Source organism: Diplotaxodon limnothrissa, linkage group LG19 (assembly GCF_057381915.1).
Source record: "Diplotaxodon limnothrissa isolate DT_005_m linkage group LG19, D_limnothrissa_male_GT1.1, whole genome shotgun sequence".
NCBI classification, from domain to species: Eukaryota; Metazoa; Chordata; class Actinopteri; order Cichliformes; family Cichlidae; genus Diplotaxodon; species Diplotaxodon limnothrissa.
In genome coordinates, this window is record NC_140614.1 from 12,901,883 (window position 1) to 12,925,886 (window position 24,004).

The 24,004-nt window shown below is 42.9% G+C and overlaps 1 protein-coding gene across 1 annotated transcript; it reads left to right on the plus strand.

Annotated features, from left to right (window-relative positions):
• Positions 1–20,252: 20,252 nt before the first annotated feature.
• On the plus strand, positions 20,253–21,923 carry LOC146611857 (uncharacterized). Its single transcript, XM_085343366.1, has 2 exons — positions 20,253–21,291; positions 21,886–21,923. Exons 1-2 carry the CDS (start codon positions 20,253–20,255, stop codon positions 21,921–21,923), a joined length of 1,077 nt encoding a protein of 358 aa, XP_085199492.1.
• The last annotated feature ends 2,081 nt before the right edge of the window (positions 21,924–24,004 follow it).

Consider the following 24,004-nt stretch of genomic DNA (forward strand, 5'->3'; position numbering starts at 1 on the left):
GTTGGGTTTTCTTTGTAATACTGTAAAGTCTTTACCTTATATGTTATTTTTTTGTGCTTTCTGTGAAATATACCAGCTGTAGACAAAGATACAGTTGATGTATTTTATATTATTTGCAGTGTTTGAAATGTTGTATTTTACAATATACTTAAAATGCAGTAAAGTGTGGTGACTTTAAGAGAAAGGAAAGGAGAGATTATCCCTACACAGAGAAACAAAAAAGATCTTCCTCCACTATTTAGCAATAATTGGACAAAAAATGGATCAGATTAAAATAAATTTGTGCTGCCCCCAAATCTTCTAAATACCATATTTTATTTGCAATAAAAAGGCAATAAAACATTACGAAAACACGTCATCACACATAAAACTGTATTATTTGAAAATTGAGCATAAAGAATCGAATTAAACCGATTATTCTCCAAAAAAAATGCTCCCCATCAGCGTCAAATGTATTAATATAACTGCTGCATATGCTCCACCATTTTCTGCTTTACTAAACATCTTCTCCACATCACACATGTTCGCCAAGATGTTTTGCAAGATGAAACTCTTTGGGCATGATGATAAATCACTGAAGCTCATTTATTTGCTAATGCTAGCTGTGTTTCCATATGAAGCACAAATCCTAACTTGTCTCAGAGCATTGAAAGCGGAGCCAGTGGCAGCTTGCTTTACATGCTGGTCTCCCATCAGTTTGCTGTGAAACCAGAGGTTTATCCACATGCAGAAATCCTCCCCCCGACAAAAAAGCTGCTGTCCTCTCAGCTTGCTCATCTCCAGCCATATGACAGAGAGAGCTACGGTTTCCTATGATTGTGAAGCAAGCGTATCTTTCAGTGAAAATAGCTGACCGTGGCCACAAGATGGCAGTAATATAGGGGATGTATTACAAGCTTTATGGTGGATGTCTGAGATGAAATGAGAGAGACCAATTTACGGTGGTACCACTGATTTTATGTCTACTTTTCGATTTGCAGGCACTGCTTGCCTTGCTTGTCTTAATGGAACACCACTATTTAAATGTTATTGCTTGCTTCTCCTCTGTTGTGCCAGCTATATGCTGGAGTACTGCAACCGCAGCTTTATTTACAATTGTACCATGAACACACTAGTATGTTGAGGCTGTAAGCAGCGCGTGGGACACTTTCTAATTACCAAGCAAATATCTCCATGCTCTCACTGACAGAAAAAAGCACGCGAAAAATCAACTCATTCCACAATACTAGCTATTAACCAACCCATCGGATTTAATATCTAATTAATTGAAGGTGCTAATACAACACTGGTCCACTTAAACAGTAGCAAAGAAATGCACATAATGTTCAAAGGAAGCTCTTACAAAGTCACATTACTCCCATGCAGGTACTTTCAGATTGGACCTATCATTCGGGCCCCTCCCATACGTACCGTCCAGTCCTGAGATGATGTGTTTAACCAGACTTTAATTTCAGTCTGTTCATTTTCCCTTCCTAGTCACATTCACTACATATATTTTTATTCATGAACAAAAATATGAAGCACCCCAAAAACACTTGCTTCCTAAAAAGTCCCCATATCATATTTTTCTTTCTTTTTATTAGATTTTCAAGACCACATTATTCGCTAAAACCTGTCAGCTGAAGTGTGAATACAATCATTTGTTAAGGAGCATCTGTGAATTACAATCAGTAGGATGCAATTAAAAAGCTCTTTAGCTCTCCTCCCATCATTTTTCCAACAGCCATGTTCTGCTAATAGCTTTGGATCATGGCTAAGCCTTACTGCAAATGGCTCCTAATCCAGTGGGCCTGCGTTTGGTTACCTGAGGGAAATACTATCCAGGCTTGCTGCTACCCCCACTGCAAGCTTCCAGATTAGTCCAATATATATTAATCCCTCCATTTATCTTTGTCAACTAAGGACCAAAAATAATTTAAGAGTGAGTAAATAAAAGCCACTGCAATAAAAGAGGCATGCCTCAGACAGAAGGCAGGTGCTTGCCACCTCATGCACCTCGTCCCTGCCACTGACTCTCTAATGAGCTTCTCCGTATGGTAAATATGGCTCTGCTCATTTTCCTCATCAACATTTCATGGGTTAGGTGATTATCCTTTTCAAGCAAACAGGGGATGTTTCAGAGTTTCTAAAATGGAAAAATAGTCATCAAAAACACATGACGCCTCACAGCCTTCGTGTTTGTTTAGAAGATGAAAAGAATGAAGAATTTTAGAGAAAAAAAATGTGATTTCGAATACGCTCGAAACTTGTTTAGAAGAAAATGGAGGCGACACTTAATGACCTGTTTAAAAATAGAAGTAACATCACACGTTTTCAGCGGTTAAACCTTTAGGTTGCCTAAATTATTCTCATGTGCTTGTAGACACTGATCAGCTGAACCCTGGAGAACACGTCCAAAGTTTGACATTTACTGTCAGGTGGGCGACTAATAAATACAAGAGCAAGGGTGTACCACAGAAGGAATGTGTCTGAAGTTTTTTCTGAAGGTCCAAACATGATTTCAGTCTGATTTCAGGAGGCTACTAGTCCCAAATACTTTTTAAAAGAAGCAGTAAACTTTGGAAATAGGAGGGACAGTCATCATGACATTTTTTTTGTTTTTTTTTACAAGAGAGTGACTCAGCAGAAATAAAAGTCTGAATCGATCTGTAGATTGTCCTTATGTCCTGCTAGTGGAACTCATTACAAGTGGCACAGACCAACAGGCATGCTGTGCAGCCCCACCGTTTCATAATAGGGTGCAGATACACCATCAAAGGTAGGGTTACCTGTGTAAAAGACCTCATGAGGATCACGAATGGTGGTGGAGTCTGCTTTTAACGTTTCATGGGCTTCAAGATTTTTTTAAAGGAAAAAAATTGAAAGTTTTTTTTTTCTTCTTTAGCAGATGTTGCTTAATGGTTAAAACAAATATACAGGAAAGAAAGAAAAAGAAAGACGGAGCTTGTAGGACTTGATTACAGGAGGATGCAGACTGAAAGAGACTAACAGTGATATATCAGTGAAAGTGTGTGGTTACTGGGCTGATCTGCTGGTAACTTTGAAGTGCTGTGAATGTCAACACAAATATAGACAAACGTCATGTGTACACAAGGACACACTCGGTTTGCAATAGCAAAAGTGATCTGGCTCTTACGACTTGGCACTGGTCAGTGGTTACGATTGTGAAGGGGGGTGTTTTATCCCCCAAATCATGATCTTTTTCTAAACCCAACCAGGTGAAAGTAAAAACTGAGTGAAAAAATCTAAACAGAGTAAAAATTAGATTTGACTGATAGATTTTCACAAAGTGTTTATATACACTCAACAAAAATATAAACGCAACACCTTTGTTACTGCTCCCATTCCCCATGGGATGGACGTAGAGACCTAAAATTCATTCCAGATACACAATATAACCATCCTTCCCAAACAGTGGTCACAAATCAGTCCAAATGTGTGGTAGTGGGCACATCTGCTATATTGAGATAATCCATCCCACCTCACAGGTGTGCCACATCAGGATGCTGATCTGACATCATGAGTAGTGCACAGGTGTACCTCAGACTGTCCACAACAAAAGGCCACCCTGGAATGTGCAGTTTTTTGCGCTATTGGGGGTCTGGGGACCCAGAACTGGTCAGTATCTGGTGTGACCACCATTTGCCTCATGCAGTGCAACACATCGTCGCATGGAGTCTATCAGATTGTCAATTGTGGCCTGTGGAATGTTGGTCCACTCCACTTCAATGGCTGTGCGAGGTTGTTGGATATTCGTGGGAACTGGTACACGCTGTCGTATACGCCGGTCAAGCACATCCCGAACATGCTCAATGGGTGACATGTCCGGTGAGTATGCTGGCCATGCAAGAACTGGGACATTCTCAGCTGCCATCTGCCCTGAACAATGTGAACCATGATTCATCCGTGAAGCGCACACCTCTCCAACGTGCCAGACGCCATCGAATGTGAGCATTTGCCCACACAAGTCTGTTACGGCGACGAGCTGGAGTCAGGTCAAGACCCCGATGAGGACGACGGGCATGCAGTCAAGCGTCCCTGAGACGGTTTCTGACAGTTTGTGCAGAAATTGTTTGGTTGTGCAAACCAATTGTTCCAGCAGCTGTCTGGGTGGCTGGTCTCAGACGATCTTGGAGGTGAACCTGCTGGATGTGGAGGTCCTGGGCTGGTGTGGTTACACGAGGTCTGCGGTTGTGAGGCCGGTTGGATGTGCTGCCATATTCTCTGAAACGCCTGTGGAGACGGCTTATGGTTGAGAAATGAACATTCAATGCACGGGCGACAGATCTGGTTGACATTCCTGCTGTCAGCATGCCAATTGCACGCTCCGTCATTGCTTGTGGCATCTGTGGCATTTTGCTGTGAGACAAAACTGCACATTCCAGGGTGGCCTTTTGTTGTGGGCAGTCTGAGGTACACCTGTGCACTACTCATGATGTCAGATCAGCATCCTGATGTGGCACACCTGTGAGGTGGGATGGATTATCTCAATATAGCAGATGTGCCCACTACCACACATTTGGACTGATTTGTGACCACTGTTTGGGAGGGATGGTTATATTGTGTATCTGGAATGAATTTTAGGTCTCTACGTCCATCCCATGGGGAATGGGAGCAGTAACAAAGGTGTTGCGTTTATATTTTTGTTGAGTGTATATAGGTTGTATAACTAAATAAATTAATAAATAAATAATCACATTTTCATTCTTTTCATGAATTCAAGCTACCACTGAATTTTTCCCCTCACATTACCAAAAAGTGAACATTACACCACTGTGGCAAATAAATCCCAAAAAGCTATTTTTTGTTTGCTTGCTTCAAAAACTATTTATTTTTCGATCCAGGATTTATAATCTACCATCTGGAAAGCTCAACTGGATTATTTACCCACAGAAAATATGCTGGTGAAAAATTCATGTCTGTGTGTCAGTCTGACCCTTGGTCATCTTCTGTCTCTCCCAGAAAAGCCTCTCGGTGCTGTTGAGTGAAAGATTTTGGAGAGGAGGGTGGCCATGCTGTCATCTCTCTGCAGCCTGTGCCTCTCCTCTCCTCCCACTCCTCTTTTTCTCCACATGAGAAAGAAGGACAGCTGCTGACAGCTAAACTTGTAGCCTCTGTAACACGCAGGAGCTCAAATGACCTTTAGTGGCAATATTTAATTAGGGTCAATATGTATAGCTATTTCCCTCCGTCTGTACATCCATCCATGGAGCCTAGCAGCTGCCATATTGTGAAAGTAGCTATGTAATTTAAAATAATTAGATATAAAAACAATTGATGGAAAAAAAATCTGTTTTTGAACACGATGAGTAGTTGAATTTCCCTTCTGAATTGTAACACCTGTCAAAAATCAAGTGACTACCCCATGTTATTGATCTCATCCCAGGAGGAAGGCTCTATTTTAGGTTCTTTGACATCAGTTGATCATAAAAAGATGTTTTTCTTCATAGAACAATAAACGGCATTCATGTGGATCCACCGTTTTTCTCTATAGTGGAGACAGATGACATGCAGAAAACCTTGGGACCTCCAACTAACATTAACTGTCAAGTTCATAAGGAAGTCAAATATTCAGTGTGAGGATTGAAACGTAGCCTTATCCATCTGCCTAGCTGAAGGGGACATTTCAAGCTGCCAACAGATTTAAGTGGTCACCGAAGCCCGCATGAGGTGCTCTGTGTATTACATATGACAGCAGTATTTCCATAATCCTACATCTCTGTTAAACACTTGTCTAAATAGTTATAAATCATCACAGGATTCCAGGCTTTATTTGGAAGGACGTAGATTTCCACCCTATAGGCCAGAAACAGTTCACTAAAAGATCTGCTTTGAAGCAAAAACCTTTCAATCAAGTAAACAACAAATGACCACAATATGATTTTAATAATTACAAAGTCCAACTGTCTTGTTTATCACTATGTAATGTCTTGGTACACATCAAACATGTGCATGTGCATACAAAGACAGAGAGCAGAGGATTCTGTAAGAGAACTTACAGTTCTAGAGTAACTGTTAATTTCCTTTGGGGAGGAAATCGGCCACCGGTTAGAAGAGGACTTAGTGAGTGATCCATTTTCCCTCCCACAGATGAGAAAGTTAATAGGTTATATCCTCATCCTCAGCTGGGATTGTCATTTCCTCTGCTGTTGACCTGTACATCAGATGGTAGACTCTTACAGGAATCAAGGTGAAGAAGAACAAACATGAACGCTGGACTCTGGAAGGCTAGGGCTTGTCTGAGGTCTGGGGCTGTGTGCTCTGCTCCACTCTGCCTGCCAGCCTGTGAGGAAAGATTGGAAAAGTCATCAGCACGCCGGGGCCCTGCTTAAACACGGGTGGCCACCACACAAAGTCTCCAAACAAATGGCTTTACATGATGGGATCGGTGTATTATGTGCTGCAAGGGGAGGGGGAAACGCAACATAAATGGCACTTTCTTGTTGAAAGAAAAGTTATGGATGATGTAAGAACGCTGTGTTTGAGGGTGGCCAAAGAAACAGATGAACAGGGCTCTATTTGTCTGCTGCTCGGCCTGGGTAGCTTTTCTATGTCCACAAAGTCAGCCATAAAAATCTGAGCGAGGTGAAAGAAGTGACTTTGGCGCTTTCTTCATGCATACTGACTAAAAGGGTCAGCTAGTGTAAGGGGGTGCAGGGCACATCTGTCAAACTAAACTGCAGCATGCTGCAGAATAAATATGAAGCCCATCCACTATACATTATGTCATTCTGCCATTTGGAACAAAAAAAGCACATTTAACAAACTAATTTATGCAATTGGATCATTTGTCATCTGCATGAATGATGCCAGGGAAACAAGGAGCAGCTTGAATATGACTGTAATAAATATAATGTGTACTACTGGCTCCAGCTCACTCCCTTTCAATATGACCCCCGCTACAAGCTTGACACAGTTCCCTACAAAATCTAACAGTGACGTTGGCTTTGTGCTACAAACTTTGACATCGCACGATTTGTAAGCAGGGGTTGCCACAACTCGTGCACAGCATGCCCAGTATCATGTGGTGCTGCATATTTAACCACTGGTGTAAACCAGTTCCATATGGCAATGTAGTATGAATAGCGACCACTAGAGGTCGCCATAGTCACACCACTGATCACATGATGCGTGAGCAGCAGACGGGCCTGCACAGTGTACTCCGTTTTTATCCAAGAGCAGTGATTTCACCATGTGAACAAAACACACACAGACACACAAAAGTTTATTTCAGTGAGTATTGATGTAGATTAAAACATTTAAAATTAAATAAAAATATCTGTGGTTTTCCCTCCTCTGAGAGGAACCCACATCTTTCACCTTCATAGACATGTTACCCCCTCCCCTACAGCTCAGTCCCTCTATAAAGTCACAGCCTGCTCTTTGTGGTTCACATCCTTGACTTTGGGTCCACAGGTCAGACCACCAGTCCCTCAGGAGGAGTGTCCTAACCTCTTTCTCTTTAAAATAACAGCAGTGACTGGGTCAAGCCCACGTCTTCTTCTTCTTCTTTTTCTTCTTTTTCTTCTTCTTCTTTTTTTGAGTAATATTTCCTCAAGATGGCCACCAGCAGAAACAGCTGCAGGTAGAGAATTAACCACAGCTGGCGAAATGTTAACACCATCACGTTCTTAAACATTTGTAAAAGTATATTTTATCCCTTTATCCCCTCTTAACATCTAAAAAGGCTTTACTAAGCCCATGTGTTACAGCCTGTATGGTCAATATAAAAGCTTAATGAGAGGGCTGGATGACTTGACTCCAATTTGTATGTTCTGTTAAGTTGGCGAGTTGGTTTACAGTGAAAGGCTCATTTGTATTTTTAGTTATTAGTGTTACTGAACAAATACGGCTTGCTGTATCTGTCTGACCCACACACACACACACACACACACACACACACACACACACACACACACACACACACACACACACACACACACACAGACAAATATGCTCACCCTGTTCTTTCTTATTTTTGGAGGCCCAGTGAGGTCTTTAGCCAAATACAGCTTCATACTGCCTGGTCTCCAGTCCAAATGGCTCAGTAACAGTTAAGAAACCTCCTGGGCCCACACAGACCAAAAAGAAACAGAGGAAAAAGTGGAATTGGCAGCCAACCCCACATATTCACTGAGCTCATCCCACCAGGCAGCAGTAAATCATTATGAAAGCAAAAGACATTGTGGTTGATGCTATCATCTAAGACCAATAAAGCAAGCATTTGTAGGAACAACCTCCTCGCAAATGACGGTCAATGTTATGTCAGTAGCATTTCACTCTGTGGCTTTTCACTGGATAACAGAGTTTCAGAAAATGTCTCAAAGGTGCGAAAGGGTTAGAACAATCCTCATGTACATGATGGGGAAAAAAGATTCTGGTTTGTCTCTAAGGTCTGTCTAAGCTTTGTGGCACTGCTTGACAGGAACTGGCCTGGAGGACAGTTTCAGTGTTCCCACAAAGAGATGATTCATTTTTCCTAACAAATCAGGAACCGGACTCCTAATAGTGGTAATAATCAGCCTTACAGTTTCACAGAGTGAAAATACTGAGCTGCTGTTGGTAGAACACAAATGTGGTTTTCAAAGACCTCCTGTAAGAGGCCAATTGGCTTGCTCTTTTCCATGCTCCTGGGATATTATTCCCCCTTGAAAGGTTTGATGTCCAAATAGCCCAAATAAACAAAAAGAGAGGATATGATTAAGGAGCTCTGGTATGTAGGACACAAGAGATTTGCTTGTTAGTTTACTTGTTTCGATTCAGTATTTTTACGCAGATTCTCTCAGACTACTTGAGAAGGAATCACTTGATTCAGAAAGGATTATCTGAACATGTGGTACTCTCCCAGGATGAACTCTGCCTGATGTCCTGCATGAAAGGGAAGAAAACCAAGGGCGTCATCCTGTGACAGGAGCATCTGTTGGCACCTCATTCCTTCTGGGCCTTGCTTTGTGTTTGGCTCCATAGTGGCATAAGTCTTGTCTTGAAAGACGCGGTGCTCTGCCAAGTTCAACCCAGCCCGTAGACATTGGCCACTATTAGCTGGCTTCCTTAGCGGGACAGGGAGGGCAGATAGTGGGGGATTCACAGCAAGACTAGAGGCTGGTGTGATTGCTTTGAATGTCTTCAGCCTCTGCCCTATAATCTGGAGACAAGCTGAGATAGCAGAGCCATGCCATTTGACCACAGTTTATTCTATGAGGGAGGGGAACGTGGCCGTGCAACAGTATTTACTTCATCACTGACTTCATGTGGGTGGTCCCCCCCCCCCTCCCCTTGCTGGAATACAATAGCTGAACCAGACACTGCTCACTCACATACTGTCCTGCCTCATTGGAAAAGCCATAAAACACGAGTCATCCAGGGCTCCCAGGCTAAGTTTTCTTTCCTCACCGGTTACCATACATGTCTTGGCTTTCTGACATTTTATCGCTATCTTTTTTTAACAGTAAGTATTTTTTTCTACAAGTGTGGTCTGACAAAACAGCTCAATATCGCAGTTCATAAGTAGATGTCTATCATTTAAAAAGCACTAATTGGACATTTTAGCAGCAGCTTGTCATTACTCCAGTTGACTGCTACATTAACCTAAATGATGATGAGACACAGAGGATGATACTGAGAGTGTGTCTGATGTGATTAGAACAGAGAAACTCTGTTGAGCGGTCTATCTATGATCTTGCTACATGACCTGCGGCCCTGGAAATGAAGCAGGCCGACTTTGTAATTCATTTAAATTGACATCTGACCAGAGAGGAAATCTGGTGAAGTATGGCTTAAATTATTTCATTTCCATTTTTTATGCCTCACTGGAGATAGGAAGCAGCAAAATAAACCAAAGACAAATGATTAAAGTGTTTGCTCATAAATGTTAAACATGTCGGAGTGACTTGCTGTCACTTGCATGTTAGATAAGCAATAAAAAAAGGCAGTGCACACGTAATAAATTACACTACTGATTATAATGTTGATGGATGCTCAACAAGATTCTTTATTCAACAAACGTCAACATAAAATCTAATTTTTTACAGGCTTCTACCTCCTTTATTCTTCAACTTCACAAGTCAAACATAGAAGCATGTGCATGTAGTCGTTGCGCGCACACAGACACACGCAGTAATAGAGATATAACTGGAAGAGTTCTAGCAGCATATGGATGCCATTTGCAAGCTGCGCTGAGAATGTATAGGTCAGTCTTACCCTTTGGTATCTCTCTATCCATCTGTTTTCACATTACTTGCAAATTATAGTGTCCTCCAGACCCAAATGAACATAAATCAGGCCGGTGAAAGTGCAGAAGTTTTCCCATCTGTCATAAAACAATGATTTAATGTACGGGTTGTCAAAATATGGCGCTGTGAATTCGCCCCGCTCCCCAGCAGTAGGAACACAAAGGACCATCTCATCGGAGTAATTTATGGCCTCTGAGGGAACAGTGGGTGATTAGGGCTTAGGCCACCAACAGCCAGAAAAACAGTAGGAGCTCCAGTAAGGATGGTTGGAAAACCTAGACCAAATTTATCAAACAATTCAGCAAAATCTATTTCTGTTTGGAGAAGAGAGCAAGATATATGGCCTGTTTAGTATACTGGTACATCTTTGGAACGTTTGGTTGCACTGCATTTGTGAGTTTTGGAGATTCTACATTAAATAGTTGCAGACCAGACGTGATGTATTGGTCAGCTGAGGGGCCTGAGGCCAAATCAAATATACAAAAGACCTTGTTGGATTTTGAACAACGTATTCGTGTAAATGATGTCACTGCGTCGCTATAAAATTATTTCTTCTTGAAGGTGGAGTTTTAGGGTGAACGCGGCTCTGTTCAGCAGCGGGTGCTGGCATCCAACAACAACTGGACTAGTTTGAAAATGCTTGCGTGAACTGCCTTTACCTTAAATGGCCTTTAAAGCCTGAAAGACATACATGGTAACTATAACTGCACAGAGGGAAATGGCTTCCTGTATGGTCAGTTAATATATTATGATTAGCTCCCTACCCCAGTCAGGTTGAGGAAATGCAGGGGTATGGCGGCTGGAATAACAGAGTAACTGTTGAGGGGAGGCTCGTTGGCTCCCAGTTACTACTTAGGGTTATTATAGGATTATTGGTACTCACATCTGCCTGTAAATAAATACAGATTTCCTGTGAACCTTAAATGGGAGCAATAAAATCAGCCTAGGTGGTCATGCTGCTATTAGGTAGCTTCATATCAACACAGTCGTTTTTTCATCTCAGAGATGCGAGAAAAGACATTCAGGCTTCAGCAGCTGCAGTTTGATTGCTTGATCTTTTGCAGATATTTAGAATTTCATATTTACCCACTCAACTAAAAAACTAGTTCATCTGCAAGGATCCATTCAGCCCACGTCACATCGATTCATTTTCACCTGTTTTTTCTTCATGTGCGAGGGAGACTTCTTTCATTTCTGGGCAGGTATTTTGTTTTCATCTGTTTTTACAACTGTTGTTTTTGGTCCCTGGTCAGTCGTTGGCTCTGTGTGGGAAGATTCATGCTTCTGGCCCCCACACGGTGAACAAAGTTCAGGGCAGGTGTTTGCTTGAACCTGATTCAGAAATGAAACTGTTGTCATTATATTCCCACTACGAGCAGCAGCCAGGAGTTTTTTATAGCACTTGTAGCATCTATCATTCATATCACGTTGATGTGAAATATTGTAAATATTGTTTGTGGTATTGAAGAGACTGTGAAAGTGAGGCTGTAGGGAGTTGGGGGCGGGACACTAATGTGCATCTCTTGTGAACTGCTGCAACAGTAGATGTTCTCTGTAGTTTGTATACTCAGCAAGGGCCTGACACACATTAAGTAATTCTCCACAAAGCTTATTTGAGTTAATTGCGCGGCTGCCTGGCAATCTCCTGAACCACCCAAGCATCCGCTCCCTGGAGAATGTTCTGCATGTCTGCTAACCAATCAGCAAAAGGGTTCTGCATCGCCGCTGGCGGTCCATCCCGGGATCCAAAGGCTGTTCTGGCCAGATAGTTCGTTATTTCTCAGGAGAACTGCCAAAGCCCTCGCTGGGACTTTTAAACATCAGAAGTGGAGCGAAGTTCAGGGGCCTTTCCAGCCTCGGCCACACAGGCCCGCTATCTGTTTAAACAGCAGGTAGTCCCCAACTCTCCTCTGTTTGTGTCCGTGGCTTCCTCCACCAGTTAGGGGGGATTTTCCCATGCAGTCCAGGGCCCTTGAAGTATATCTCTTTTCCAGGATGGAGCTTGATTGAAAGAAAAACACAATTTACAAATTGCACAAGAATATAAATTTCACTTATACCCTTCCCCCATCGCCTTTTTTCTTTTAGCAGAAATAGTTCACAGAAATTCTGTGTTGTGTTAAAAAAAACAAAACCAAACTCCAAAACCCTCCTTATGATGTGTTTTCCCATGTATTGTTGACTCAAGCAAAGTCAGTCCTATTGATTTTACATTACTTAGGTCTTTTTTTGCCAGTGAAGTAAACAAAATAAGACTGTAGTACTGTAATACTGTAGGAACTGGCTGGATTTGGCAGGAATGTCTCTCAGAAGCTTTATTTGACCAGCAGACACATATGACTTTTACTGGAGGTCAACTTGCAATCTAACATATTTGAAGGTAAAAAGTTTAGCATTTGATAACAAGTCTCGCAGGATATCTTTTAGCACAGTAGTGCACTGAGCTAACTAGCAAGTCAACACATTAAAGGAGCGACTTTGAGGTCTCAGTCTCCAAAAGGCAGCTGGTGGTATTAGAAGATTAAACATTAAAGAAAACAAGATGAATTTTGGCTTCTAATACTTTCCATAGCTTCAACTCTGGAGATTAAAAATGCAGCGCCCCTCATGCCACCTTTGTACTATAATCTATACAGAAAGATGGAAAAATTGCATAAGTTTGTGCTCTAGCACCTTGATGGACTGCCAGTGGCTATAATGGATAATGAGCTGTTTTATTTGCTCTTGGTCTTAATAATGGTTAGGGTTGCATTGAATCGGTTTACAATCCTGCATATAGAAAAAAAAAAGTACTGACTGTGTTTAAGTGCAAGGTGTCCAGCCTATTTGTTCTTATATGAGGAGTGTAGAGTGACACCAGGCTCTAGTATTGAGTGGGATGTGTAAAAGATGGGGGCTAATAATAAGTCATTCATTTAAAACAGATTTGGTCACAGAACTGCAAGTATTTACTGCAGGTATGTAGGTGATGTAGGAGTCTGACAATATTTGGGTCTATATTGATAATTTTGTTACATGACAGTAAAATGAGGAAGAGATGGAGAAGAAAAAAACAGAGTGAAAGACATGAGTGGGAGTTGCTGTCCACACTTTAAAAATAATCTGAATGAATGCACCATATTTCCATCTAAAAACTTAAACAAAATACATCAACCAAACTTAAGTTCTATGAACATGACACACATTTGTTGGTTAAATTTCAGTCAATTAGCTTTTTTGTAGCTTTAATTTATTGACCTTTTTTAACCTTTCATTCCAAATACTTGGATTTAGTAAATCAAAAAGTTTTTACATTCATTTACTCATAAATCAAACACATCAGAGCAACAAAATGTTGCCTTGTTATATAAAACTATTATGTACTTTGTGTAACTAGTGTGTGTTGTTGAATGAACTAATACATGGTTAGAAAATATTGTGAATATTAAGCTTATTGTTTCAATTCAAATTCATTTATTTAGATAACAAAGTTTACCACAGATAAATTACATTATTAACACATCCAAAGAAATGTAACTTTTTTCTGTAACTGGCAGCAATTAACTACTGTTACTGTTACTAGTTCTTCCTCCTTCTTTTATGCTAAACTTTCTTTAGGTCTGTGTACATCCCCACAAACATGTGACACATGGCTTCATCGCTGTTATCTTCATCGTGCCTTTAGCCATGTGTGTATGCTCTTTGATTAAAAACATAAATCTACTGTTAAAAGAAGAAGCACATTATAAGAGTAAAGACATTTCAACAAACACTTGAAGGCAAGACAAAGTTTTCCTATGAATTCTCCAGAATCCCACAAATGAAAATACAGCTTTAAAAATAAAAAATACAGTTTTAACATCATAAGCAATATAATAAATTTAAAAACTGCACTGCAAGAACACAATTCCCTTATGAACACTCACACTCACACAAACACATATATATTATACTGTACGTAAACATGTCATCCAGTTTGGTTACTAATATAGATCTAACCAGACTAATACACCCGACCAATTTGAACCAAATGAAACTCTCTATTCATATCTTTGATTGGTTTACTCAAGCTATACCGTTACATCGGTATATCATGTGAATGCATAGTAATTATGTATTAGTTATTGCATATGTTATTGTCACTATGCACTGTGTACAATATCCATCCAGGAATAATAATAAGAAGCTTACTCTAAGCCTTAGTACATACATGTGCATCGTCTTAGAAATGTGTAAAAACGTACTGTGGATTAAAGAAGATGGGCCCACGAGCAGATGAAGGGGGCTGTTTTATTTTGTGATGTGCTTCTAGTAAAGACAAGAATATTACAACACATTCTACTTACATTTCCACTGTAAAACACACACAAAGAACCCTAATTTTAAACTGGTTGCATCAGTTGTTTAGTTATTAACCAGTCAGAGGAGAGAAAATCAGAATATTTTCACGAATATAAAACATTTAGAGCAAGATATCAACTACCATTAAAGGTAATTAATGATGGTAAAATGTCGACAGCAAAACTAATGTGCTAACGCAAGGCTGAATACCCCCAAAACAAAACCACTACTGCCTTCTAAAGTTTTCAATATAAGAGTAAAAATGTGCAAATGTCTTCAACTAAACAGACATGTTCTAATATTTTCTAGTTGTGTTTGCATTGTTAGATAAGAAGTGTAAATTTGTGTCAGTGTGGCAGAAAACTTGGACAGGAATGACAAAACTCACTGCCTTCTGAGACCTGAAATTGGCTGTTTTATATTGATGGAAAGAAGATGTCAGAAATACATATAATCAGGTCTACTTTTTTGCATCTGTTCTGCAACTGTTAGCTCTGAAGATGTGTTAGTTTAACAGCCTTCTGACATTTTTTCCCACTTGCTTGGATTTGAACGTTTTCCAAGTGTGGAACATGCACTTGAAATTGTCACTGCTTTGAAGTAATTAATTGTCATTGGATGAACACATATAGATATAGTTGATCTGAGTTTTCTTAAGATGCAACCAACAAGAAGGAATCATTTAATAACCATGAACACAATATATTTATATTCATTAAGCATTTTTATATCTAAGCAATCAAACAAGTGCCTTAGTTGACTTTTCTGAGTGTACACTGCAAAGCCAAGCATGTCTCCTACATCAAGGTGGCCATAGCTGGGTTTCTATTGCATCCCACGTCAACACCACTGACAGCAAAAAGCACTCAGGGGCCGACAGATCACTTTACCATTCCTGCAGCAGGAAGAGGAGCCTGGAGGCGGGTGGTGGGGGGTTGAGAAAAAGGGCAAAAGGACTGCAGGGGTGTACACTAATAAGCATTGGCCAGTAGGTGGGAGTATTGATGCTGGTTTTGCAGTTCCAACAGGGGGGAGGATAGAGGAACATTAGCAGCTAGAGGAAGGGAGTCATTGACCTTTATTGATTTATTCCCACTGCTGAAAACCTTCTGCTAAATATGATAATTATGATTGTGTGAAATGCTTCTCTGTGATCGATGACAGTGTGTGTGGTACACATTTAACTTCAGCTTTTAAAGTAGGTTGCACTTTTGTTCATCTACCAGCATTTCTTTTCTTCTGGCATCTTCCAAGTGAACAATTTAATTTCTAAAATTGTAGGTTATTGTAGGACACAAGTGGAAGATATTATTTAATTTTAATGCTTAATTTGCTACAAGATAAATACAAAAACAGCAATTAAAATATTTCCAGGCATGTAAAAATTTGGGTTCGAGTGAAGCAGGAGTTTCCTAGAACGGGACATTAATAAATTTACCAGGAAAAAAGTTTGTTTGCACATATGTGTTACGGAGTATAGCATGGTGGGAAAGGACGGAGAGAAACCCCCCCCCCCCCCTAAGTTTTGTTGGTTTTGTTTTTGAGTTTGTTTTGGATTAATTGCATGTTTTTGTGTTTATTTACGGTTGTTGCACCTGTGTGGGAGGGGAGATTTTACTCTAGCCCAGCTGCCAGTGAGGCGGAGTTGAATACAGGGAGCGGCTGATTGGAGTTCCTCTTTATAAAGGGGAGAGGAAGCAGGAAGTGTTGTTGTTGTTTTTAGTAGGACCTCGGTGAAGCAGGAGAGCCCCGGAGATCCAGGACAAAGTGTGCGCATTTTTAATAGAAAGGATTTTTTTTTAGCCTGGCCTGGTTTTTGCTTTTAACGAAACGGAGGACGTGGAAAGGAGGACGTATTCCTATGGAGCTGTGAGAGGACGTGCTGGAAAAGAGAGGACGTGCTGGAAAAAAAGGGACGTGTTGGAAAAGAGGAAAACGAGCACTAGACTGGAGACCTCCTGCGCCCCGATAAGAAGAACTGGACCAGCTCGGGGAAGTTTAACTGCCGGGAGGTAATGTGGAGACCCAGCCTCGAACAAAGTTAAAGCCTGAAAAGGTGGGTGGCAAACCTGTTTTAGGGAGCTGCAGGATTGATACGTGTTGGTTGCGTGTTCGTGCAGTGACCCTCTCTCCCCTGTTTGTAACTAGGCGAAGAACTCGGACCGCGGTGGTCTTTGGGCTTTGGATCCCTGGCCGGGGTTGTCTTCAGCCGGTAGTTTGCCTAGAGGAAGAACAAATAAATTTTGTGTAACCCATTGCAGTGTGTGCGTGGTGGTTTGTTGCTGGTCCCTACTAGAATTCCTATTCTTTTTGCACGGAGGCTCTCTTAACAGACCTCCCGTAACATATGCATATGTATCTTTAGACAAAAAGGTTCTGAATGACAATTTGATTCCAACACCTGTGAGGCGTACTACCAAATCCTTGTTCCTTTGGAGGAACAGCAACCAACATGGAAGGCTTTCCATGAAAGGAATGGTCATTTGGGGGTGGCAAAGACACTTTCGATGCTGCGCCGTAGTTTTTATTGGCTTCAAATGGAGAAGAGAGTGCGGGACTGGACAACATCCTGTGAACGGTGTGTACGTCATAAAGGTCGTGGTGACGGTCAGGCCCCACTTAGTCCTGTTCTTACACACGCACCTCTCCAAACCGTGGCAGTTGATTTCCTGACATTAGGTAGACCGGCAGACTCATACCAGTACATTTTGGTCGCCACTGATTTGTTTACAAAGTATGCTTGGGCAATACCTACCAGGGACCAGACCGCTGCAACTACAGCGAAGATGTTGTTGAAACATATTATTCAGCCAATTGGATGCCCAGAACAACTGCACTCGGATCAAGGTGCTAATTTCGAGTCCGCCCTCATAAAGGAGCTCTGTCAGTATTATAATTGTCGGAAAAGTCGAACTACTGCCTATCATCCTCAGGGAAATGGGGCCTGTGAACGTTTCAATCAGACATTAATAAATATGCTGTCCACCCTAGAGGAAGAGAGGCGGACTCGGTGGGTACAATGTTTGCCCGAACTGCTCCAGGCTTATAATAACTCTGTCCATGCGTCTACAGGTTACACCCCCCATTACCTGATGTTTGGATGGAATGCTCGTCTGCCAGGCGAGCTGTTTATGGGGACGAAGAGACCCATGGAGTCAACCACGACACAGGAGTGGGTGAGGAGACATCATGAGCGCTTGAGGCTGGCATACCAGATGGTGGAAAAGAGCAGCCAGAAGGCTGCAGGCCGGATGAAGGACAGGTATGATGTTGGGGCTAGGGCAGCACCATTGCTCCCGGGGGAAAGGGTTCTAGTCCATACGACAAGAAGGGACGGACAGGGTAAACTGGCAGCACACTGGGAGGAAGAGATCCAAATTGTAGTTGGCCAGCCAAACCCTATGAACCCAGTCTACAGAGTTCGGCCAGAAGGTAAAGATGGGCCTGTTAGAGTGGTCCATCGTAATCGCCTGCGCATATGTACTTTCTTGCCTTCCGTCAATGATAAAACAGGAGGTGGCGCCTTAGAACCAGGAACGGCAGCTGCGCATGATATAGCGACAGCCTCAGACCAGTGGTTACTTCTATGGAGTATGGCACAGCAGATGCCAGGGCCAGGTCACTATCCGTCCTCCAACAAGTCCGCCCCTGCAACTCAGGAGGGTTTAAGGAGATCTGCCCGTGAAAATCTCGGGAAGCCCCCACCTCGATATACTTAGTAGAGTGCCCGAGGACGGGCTAGGAAAAAGTTGGGGTGGGTGTTACGGAGTATAGCATGGTGGGAAAGGACGGAGAGAACCCCCCCCCCCCCCTAAGTTTTGTTGGTTTTGTTTTTGAGTTTGTTTTGGATTAATTGCATGTTTTTGTGTTTATTTACGGTTGTTGCACCTGTGTGGGAGGGGAGATTTTACTCTAGCCCAGCTGCCAGTGAGGCGGAGTTGAATACAGGGAGCGGCTGATTGGAGTTCCTCTTTATAAAGGGGAGAGGAAGCAGGAAGTGTTGTTGTTGTTTTTAGTAGGACCTCGGTGAAGCAGGAGAGCCCCGGAGATCCAGGACAAAGTGTGCGCATTTTTAATAGAAAGGATTTTTTTTTAGCCTGGCCTGGTTTTTGCTTTTAACGAAACGGAGGACGTGGAAAGGAGGACGTATTCCTATGGAGCTGTGAGAGGACGTGCTGGAAAAGAGAGGACGTGCTGGAAAAAAAGGGACGTGTTGGAAAAGAGGAAAACGAGCACTAGACTGGAGACCTCCTGCGCCCCGATAAGAAGAACTGGACCAGCTCGGGGAAGTTTAACTGCCGGGAGGTAATGTGGAGACCCAGCCTCGAACAAAGTTAAAGCCTGAAAAGGTGGGTGGCAAACCTGTTTTAGGGAGCTGCAGGATTGATACGTGTTGGTTGCATGTTCGTGCAGTGACCCTCTCTCCCCTGTTTGTAACTAGGCGAAGAACTCGGACCGCGGTGGTCTTTGGGCTTTGGATCCCTGGCCGGGGTTGTCTTCAGCCGGTAGTTTGCCTAGAGGAAGAACAAATAAATTTTGTGTAACCCATTGCAGTGTGTGCGTGGTGGTTTGTTGCTGGTCCCTACTAGAATTCCTATTCTTTTTGCACGGAGGCTCTCTTAACAGACCTCCCGTAACATTTGGCGTTTGTCGACAGGATTTGTGACCAGTATACAAACCTACCTGCCTTAGACTGATTAATATGGCGGATGAGTTATCTGAAACCAGGAATATGGCGTCACCATTTTTTATCGGTGCGCCCTGGGTACCAAAATTTTGTGGGCTTAATACGAATTATGAAGATTGGGAGAGTCAAATTAGCGCAATGCTCCGTGCTCAAAAGTGGTCGATAGAACAGCAATGTGATTTTGTATTGAGTGCATTAGGAGGAGAATCATGACGTGAAATTCTTATTCTGGAACAAGCGGAGCGGGATACGCCAGATAAAATCTTTCTTCAGCTTAAAGAACTGTATGGGGACAAAACAGCCGTGGGTACCCTGCGTGCCATGTTTTATGAATGTAGACAAAGGACAGAAGAGCCTATTAGAAAGTTCACGTTACGCTTAAGGGAGTTGGGCCATCGCCTGCAGACAAAAGAGCCACAAGGGTTTCGGCGGGCTGACCTGCACCTGCGTGATCAGTTTGTCTTGGGTCTTAGGGAGGGTGAGATACAGCGTGATCTGCAGCGTTTATTAAGGCACGATCCTGACCTCTCATTTGAACAGGTGCGTAAAGAGGCTCTGCAATTGGAAGCGGATGCGCTGTATGGCGTACATGAGGACTCCGCTTGTGCTGTAGTAAGAGGGGATTTAAAGTGGCAGGATACTCTGAATTGGAGAGATAAGTTTAAAGTGGAGATCCTTGCAGAAATGAAGGAGCAAATTATGGATCTCAAAAATACTCTTCAGGAGGAGCTGAGGGAATTTGTCCGACCAGCACCAATGCCACGGACGTTTTCAGCTCCTAGAGGTAAGCGAGAAAGGTGGAACCTTAGTTCCCCTCAATATAGGGGAGGTGTTGAAGTGTCCGAGCCACCCCCGGTGACAAAGCAAACCCCACGGTTAGTGGAGCGACCACGGCACAAGTGGGATGAGCATGGGCAGCCTATTTGTAGTAGGTGTGGAGTTAGTGGACACATGGCAAGAGAGTGTCGGGGCACTTCATCTCAGATGGCTTTAAACGAGTAAATCCAGTCGCTATGGGCCAGGTGATTGGAAAGGATGATAGTGGTCCAACTCAGTTAAACCACCCTCAATTTTTAGGGGCATGCCGTCAAGTAGAAGTATTCATTGATGGTAAAGAAGTGACATTTTTGCTGGATACTGGGTCTAATGTAACATTAATGCCACAAGCCTGTTTTAGGAGATTGTTTGGTGAACAGGAGCCGGGGAAAGAGAGTGATCTTAATTGGCTAAAGCTGAAGGCCGCGAATGGATTGGCTATTCCTTACGTGGGCTATGTGTTAGCTGAAGTACAGGTGGGAGACATTACCCTGAAAGATATGGGAATTGTGATTTCAAAGGACGACCCCAATAATTCTAATGCATTACCTATATTAGGTATGAACATCATCGTTCCATGTTGGGATGTGTTTTTTTTTAAACCTCAGACGCAGACCCAGACCTGGCCTGTTGGCTCGACTGTAGACGCTCAACAAGCGTGGGCATCTGCTTTTCAGGACTGTCAAAGAATTCAGGCAGCTGTCCCCGTACCACAAGTAGGGACCCTGCGACCCGCTTACCGCCACCCGGTGAAGATCCCTGAGCACAGTGAGCAGGTGATTTGGGCTAGGGCCCCACAGACACTGAGGAAAGGACAATGTATCTTGGTGGAGCCATTGGAAGGGCCTAGTACAGTTGCCGTTGCTCGATCGCTAGGAACTGTCTATAGAGGCCGGGTCCCCATCAAAGTAAGGAATCTCAATCCTTTTCCTATTACGTTACGACGTTATGAGGCCCTGGCTACATTCTCCACGGAAAATGTCGACATTCAGGAACCTTTTGAAGTCACGTTTGAGCAAACCAGGCCAGGCATCGTTGAAGTGGGCGTATCCCAGGTGAGCTCGGAACCATCTGGTAAAGCTCCTCACATTGAAGTTATGACACAAGGGCGGTCGAATCTATCTATGGAGGAGCAGGAAAAGTTAAATGGTCTCTTGAGGAAGTGGGGCGATGTGTTTGCTGCCGACGAAGAGGATTATGGCCACACAGATGTAATTACGCACTCTATTCCGACAGGTATGGCACCTCCTATTAGAGAGCGGTATAGGCCAATCCCCCCCTAAAATGTATCAGGAAGTGCGAGAATTGCTGAATAATATGATTCGATCAGGGGTGGTGCGAGAGAGTACAAGTCCCTGGGCAGCACCCATTGTCCTGGTAAGGAAAAAGAATGGGGAATTGAGATTTTGTGTGGATTACCGCAAGTTGAATGCAGTGACACATAAAGACGCCCATCCATTACCTAGAATTGAAGAGACCTTGACGATGCTGACTAAATCAAAATACTACTCCACCCTTGATCTAGCAAGTGGGTATTGGCAAGTGAAAGTTTCTGAAGCTGACAGGGAAAAAACTGCATTTTGTACTCCTTTTGGCTTGTATGAGTTTGAAAGAATGCCTTTTGGATTGTGTAATGCTCCAGCAACATTTCAAAGGTTGATGCAGAGTTGTTTGGGAAGTCAAATCACAGAGTCCGCTTTTGTCTATCTGGATGATGTGATAGTATATTCACCGGATTTTGACAGCCACCTAGAACATCTGCAGGCAGTGTTTGCAAGATTGAAGAGCTATGGGCTGAAGTTGCGACCTGATAAATGTGTTCTTTTCCAGCAACAGGTGAAGTTCCTGGGTCACCTGGTGAACAGTGAGGGTGTGGCTCCGGACCCTGATAAGATTGCCGCTGTACAGAAGTGGCCGGCCCCGCAGACTATTCATCAGGTGCGTTCCTTCTTGGGCTTTGCCGGTTATTATCGGCGGTTCATTGCAGGGTTTGCGGGTGTTACTAGGCCTCTTAACTCGCTGCTAGTGGGAGTACCGAAGAATAAAAAACAGAATATCCCCATAAATTGGGATGAGGATTGTCAGCAGTCCTTTGATCTTCTGAAGCAGAAATTGCTCGAGGCTCCTATTTTAGCTTTTGCTGATTTCAGATTACCCTTCCGGCTTTATACGGATGCCAGTAAAGTGGGCCTTGGTGCAGTACTGCCTCAAGTACAAGATGGGAAGGAATGTGTGATAGCCTATGCTAGCAGAAGCTTAGCACCCGCCGAAAGGGATGATGCAAACTATAGCTCCTTTAAACTGGAGCTGCTCGCTTTGAAGTGGGCGGTGACTGAGAAATTTAAAGATTATCTATGGGGGTCTCTGTTCACAGTTTATACTGATAATAATCCATTGGTCCATTTATCGACTGCAAAAGTGGGCGCAGTGGAACAACGGTGGGTAGCCCAGCTCGCAAATTATCAATTTGATATTAAGTATCGGCCTGGCCAGGAAAATGTGAATGCTGATGTTCTGTCTAGAATGCCATTGCAGGTGCAACCCCAGGATTTGGTGCCTCCACAGAGGGTGGACGAAAAAGCATGGGTTCAGGCTGTGAACATCGATTGGGATCCAGGATGCTGGCAAGGCTTACAAGAGCAGGACCCCACGCTGCATAGAGTGAGATACTACATGGCCCGAGGAAAGATGCCATCTGGGGAGGAAAGACGCCAGGAGCCTACTGCAGTCTTAAACTACATGAAACAATGGTCACGGCTGGAGTTGTTGGAGGGTGTTCTGGTCCGCAGGGGGGTGGATTCCAACACCTGTGAGGCGTACTACCAAATCCTTGTTCCTTTGGAGGAACAGCAACCAAAAAATAGGAGGACGTATTCCTATGGAGCTGTGAGAGGACGTGCTGGAAAAGAGAGGACGTGCTGGAAAAAAAGGGACGTGTTGGAAAAGAGGAAAACGAGCACTAGACTGGAGACCTCCTGCGCCCCGATAAGAAGAACTGGACCAGCTCGGGGAAGTTTAACTGCCGGGAGGTAATGTGGAGACCCAGCCTCGAACAAAGTTAAAGCCTGAAAAGGTGGGTGGCAAACCTGTTTTAGGGAGCTGCAGGATTGATACGTGTTGGTTGCGTGTTCGTGCAGTGACCCTCTCTCCCCTGTTTGTAACTAGGCGAAGAACTCGGACCGCGGTGGTCTTTGGGCTTTGGATCCCTGGCCGGGGTTGTCTTCAGCCGGTAGTTTGCCTAGAGGAAGAACAAATAAATTTTGTGTAACCCATTGCAGTGTGTGCGTGGTGGTTTGTTGCTGGTCCCTACTAGAATTCCTATTCTTTTTGCACGGAGGCTCTCTTAACAGACCTCCCGTAACATATGCATATGTATCTTTAGACAAAAAGGTTCTGAATGACAATTTGTTCAGTTGCAGTTCTCCTAAACTGATTATTAAAAGCCAAAAATATAGTGTGCCAAAATGTAATAAAGTTTGGATATTACTGCACTGCTAAATACACACTGTAGTGCAATAAAGCAGCATTCTTGCCAGAGCAAGTCAATTAAACCAAATCAAGCTAAGAATTTCCTGAACTTTAAATATTTATTGGATTATTTGGATCCTGCTCTTCTACCAAATCCTATTTGTGTGTTTGCCTTCAGCAAGCAGGGTCACCCTCAGTTGATCTGACCACGCTGTATAATTCTAACAACAGCTGGCCAAAGTCAGTGGCCCGCAGCCCACCACTCCCTCCCTTTGTGGGTTAGCAATGGCAAGCATACTCCCTGTGGTAGGGCACATATACTGTACATGCACAAATACAATACAGAGTACAGTATATACTACCCCTACAATCAAATACTGCATGGAAAATATGGAACATGGGAATATAATTGTATTATTGATGCCTATACACTGAATTATAAATTAGAATCAGACTTATAAGTGGATTATACTGGCAGCTT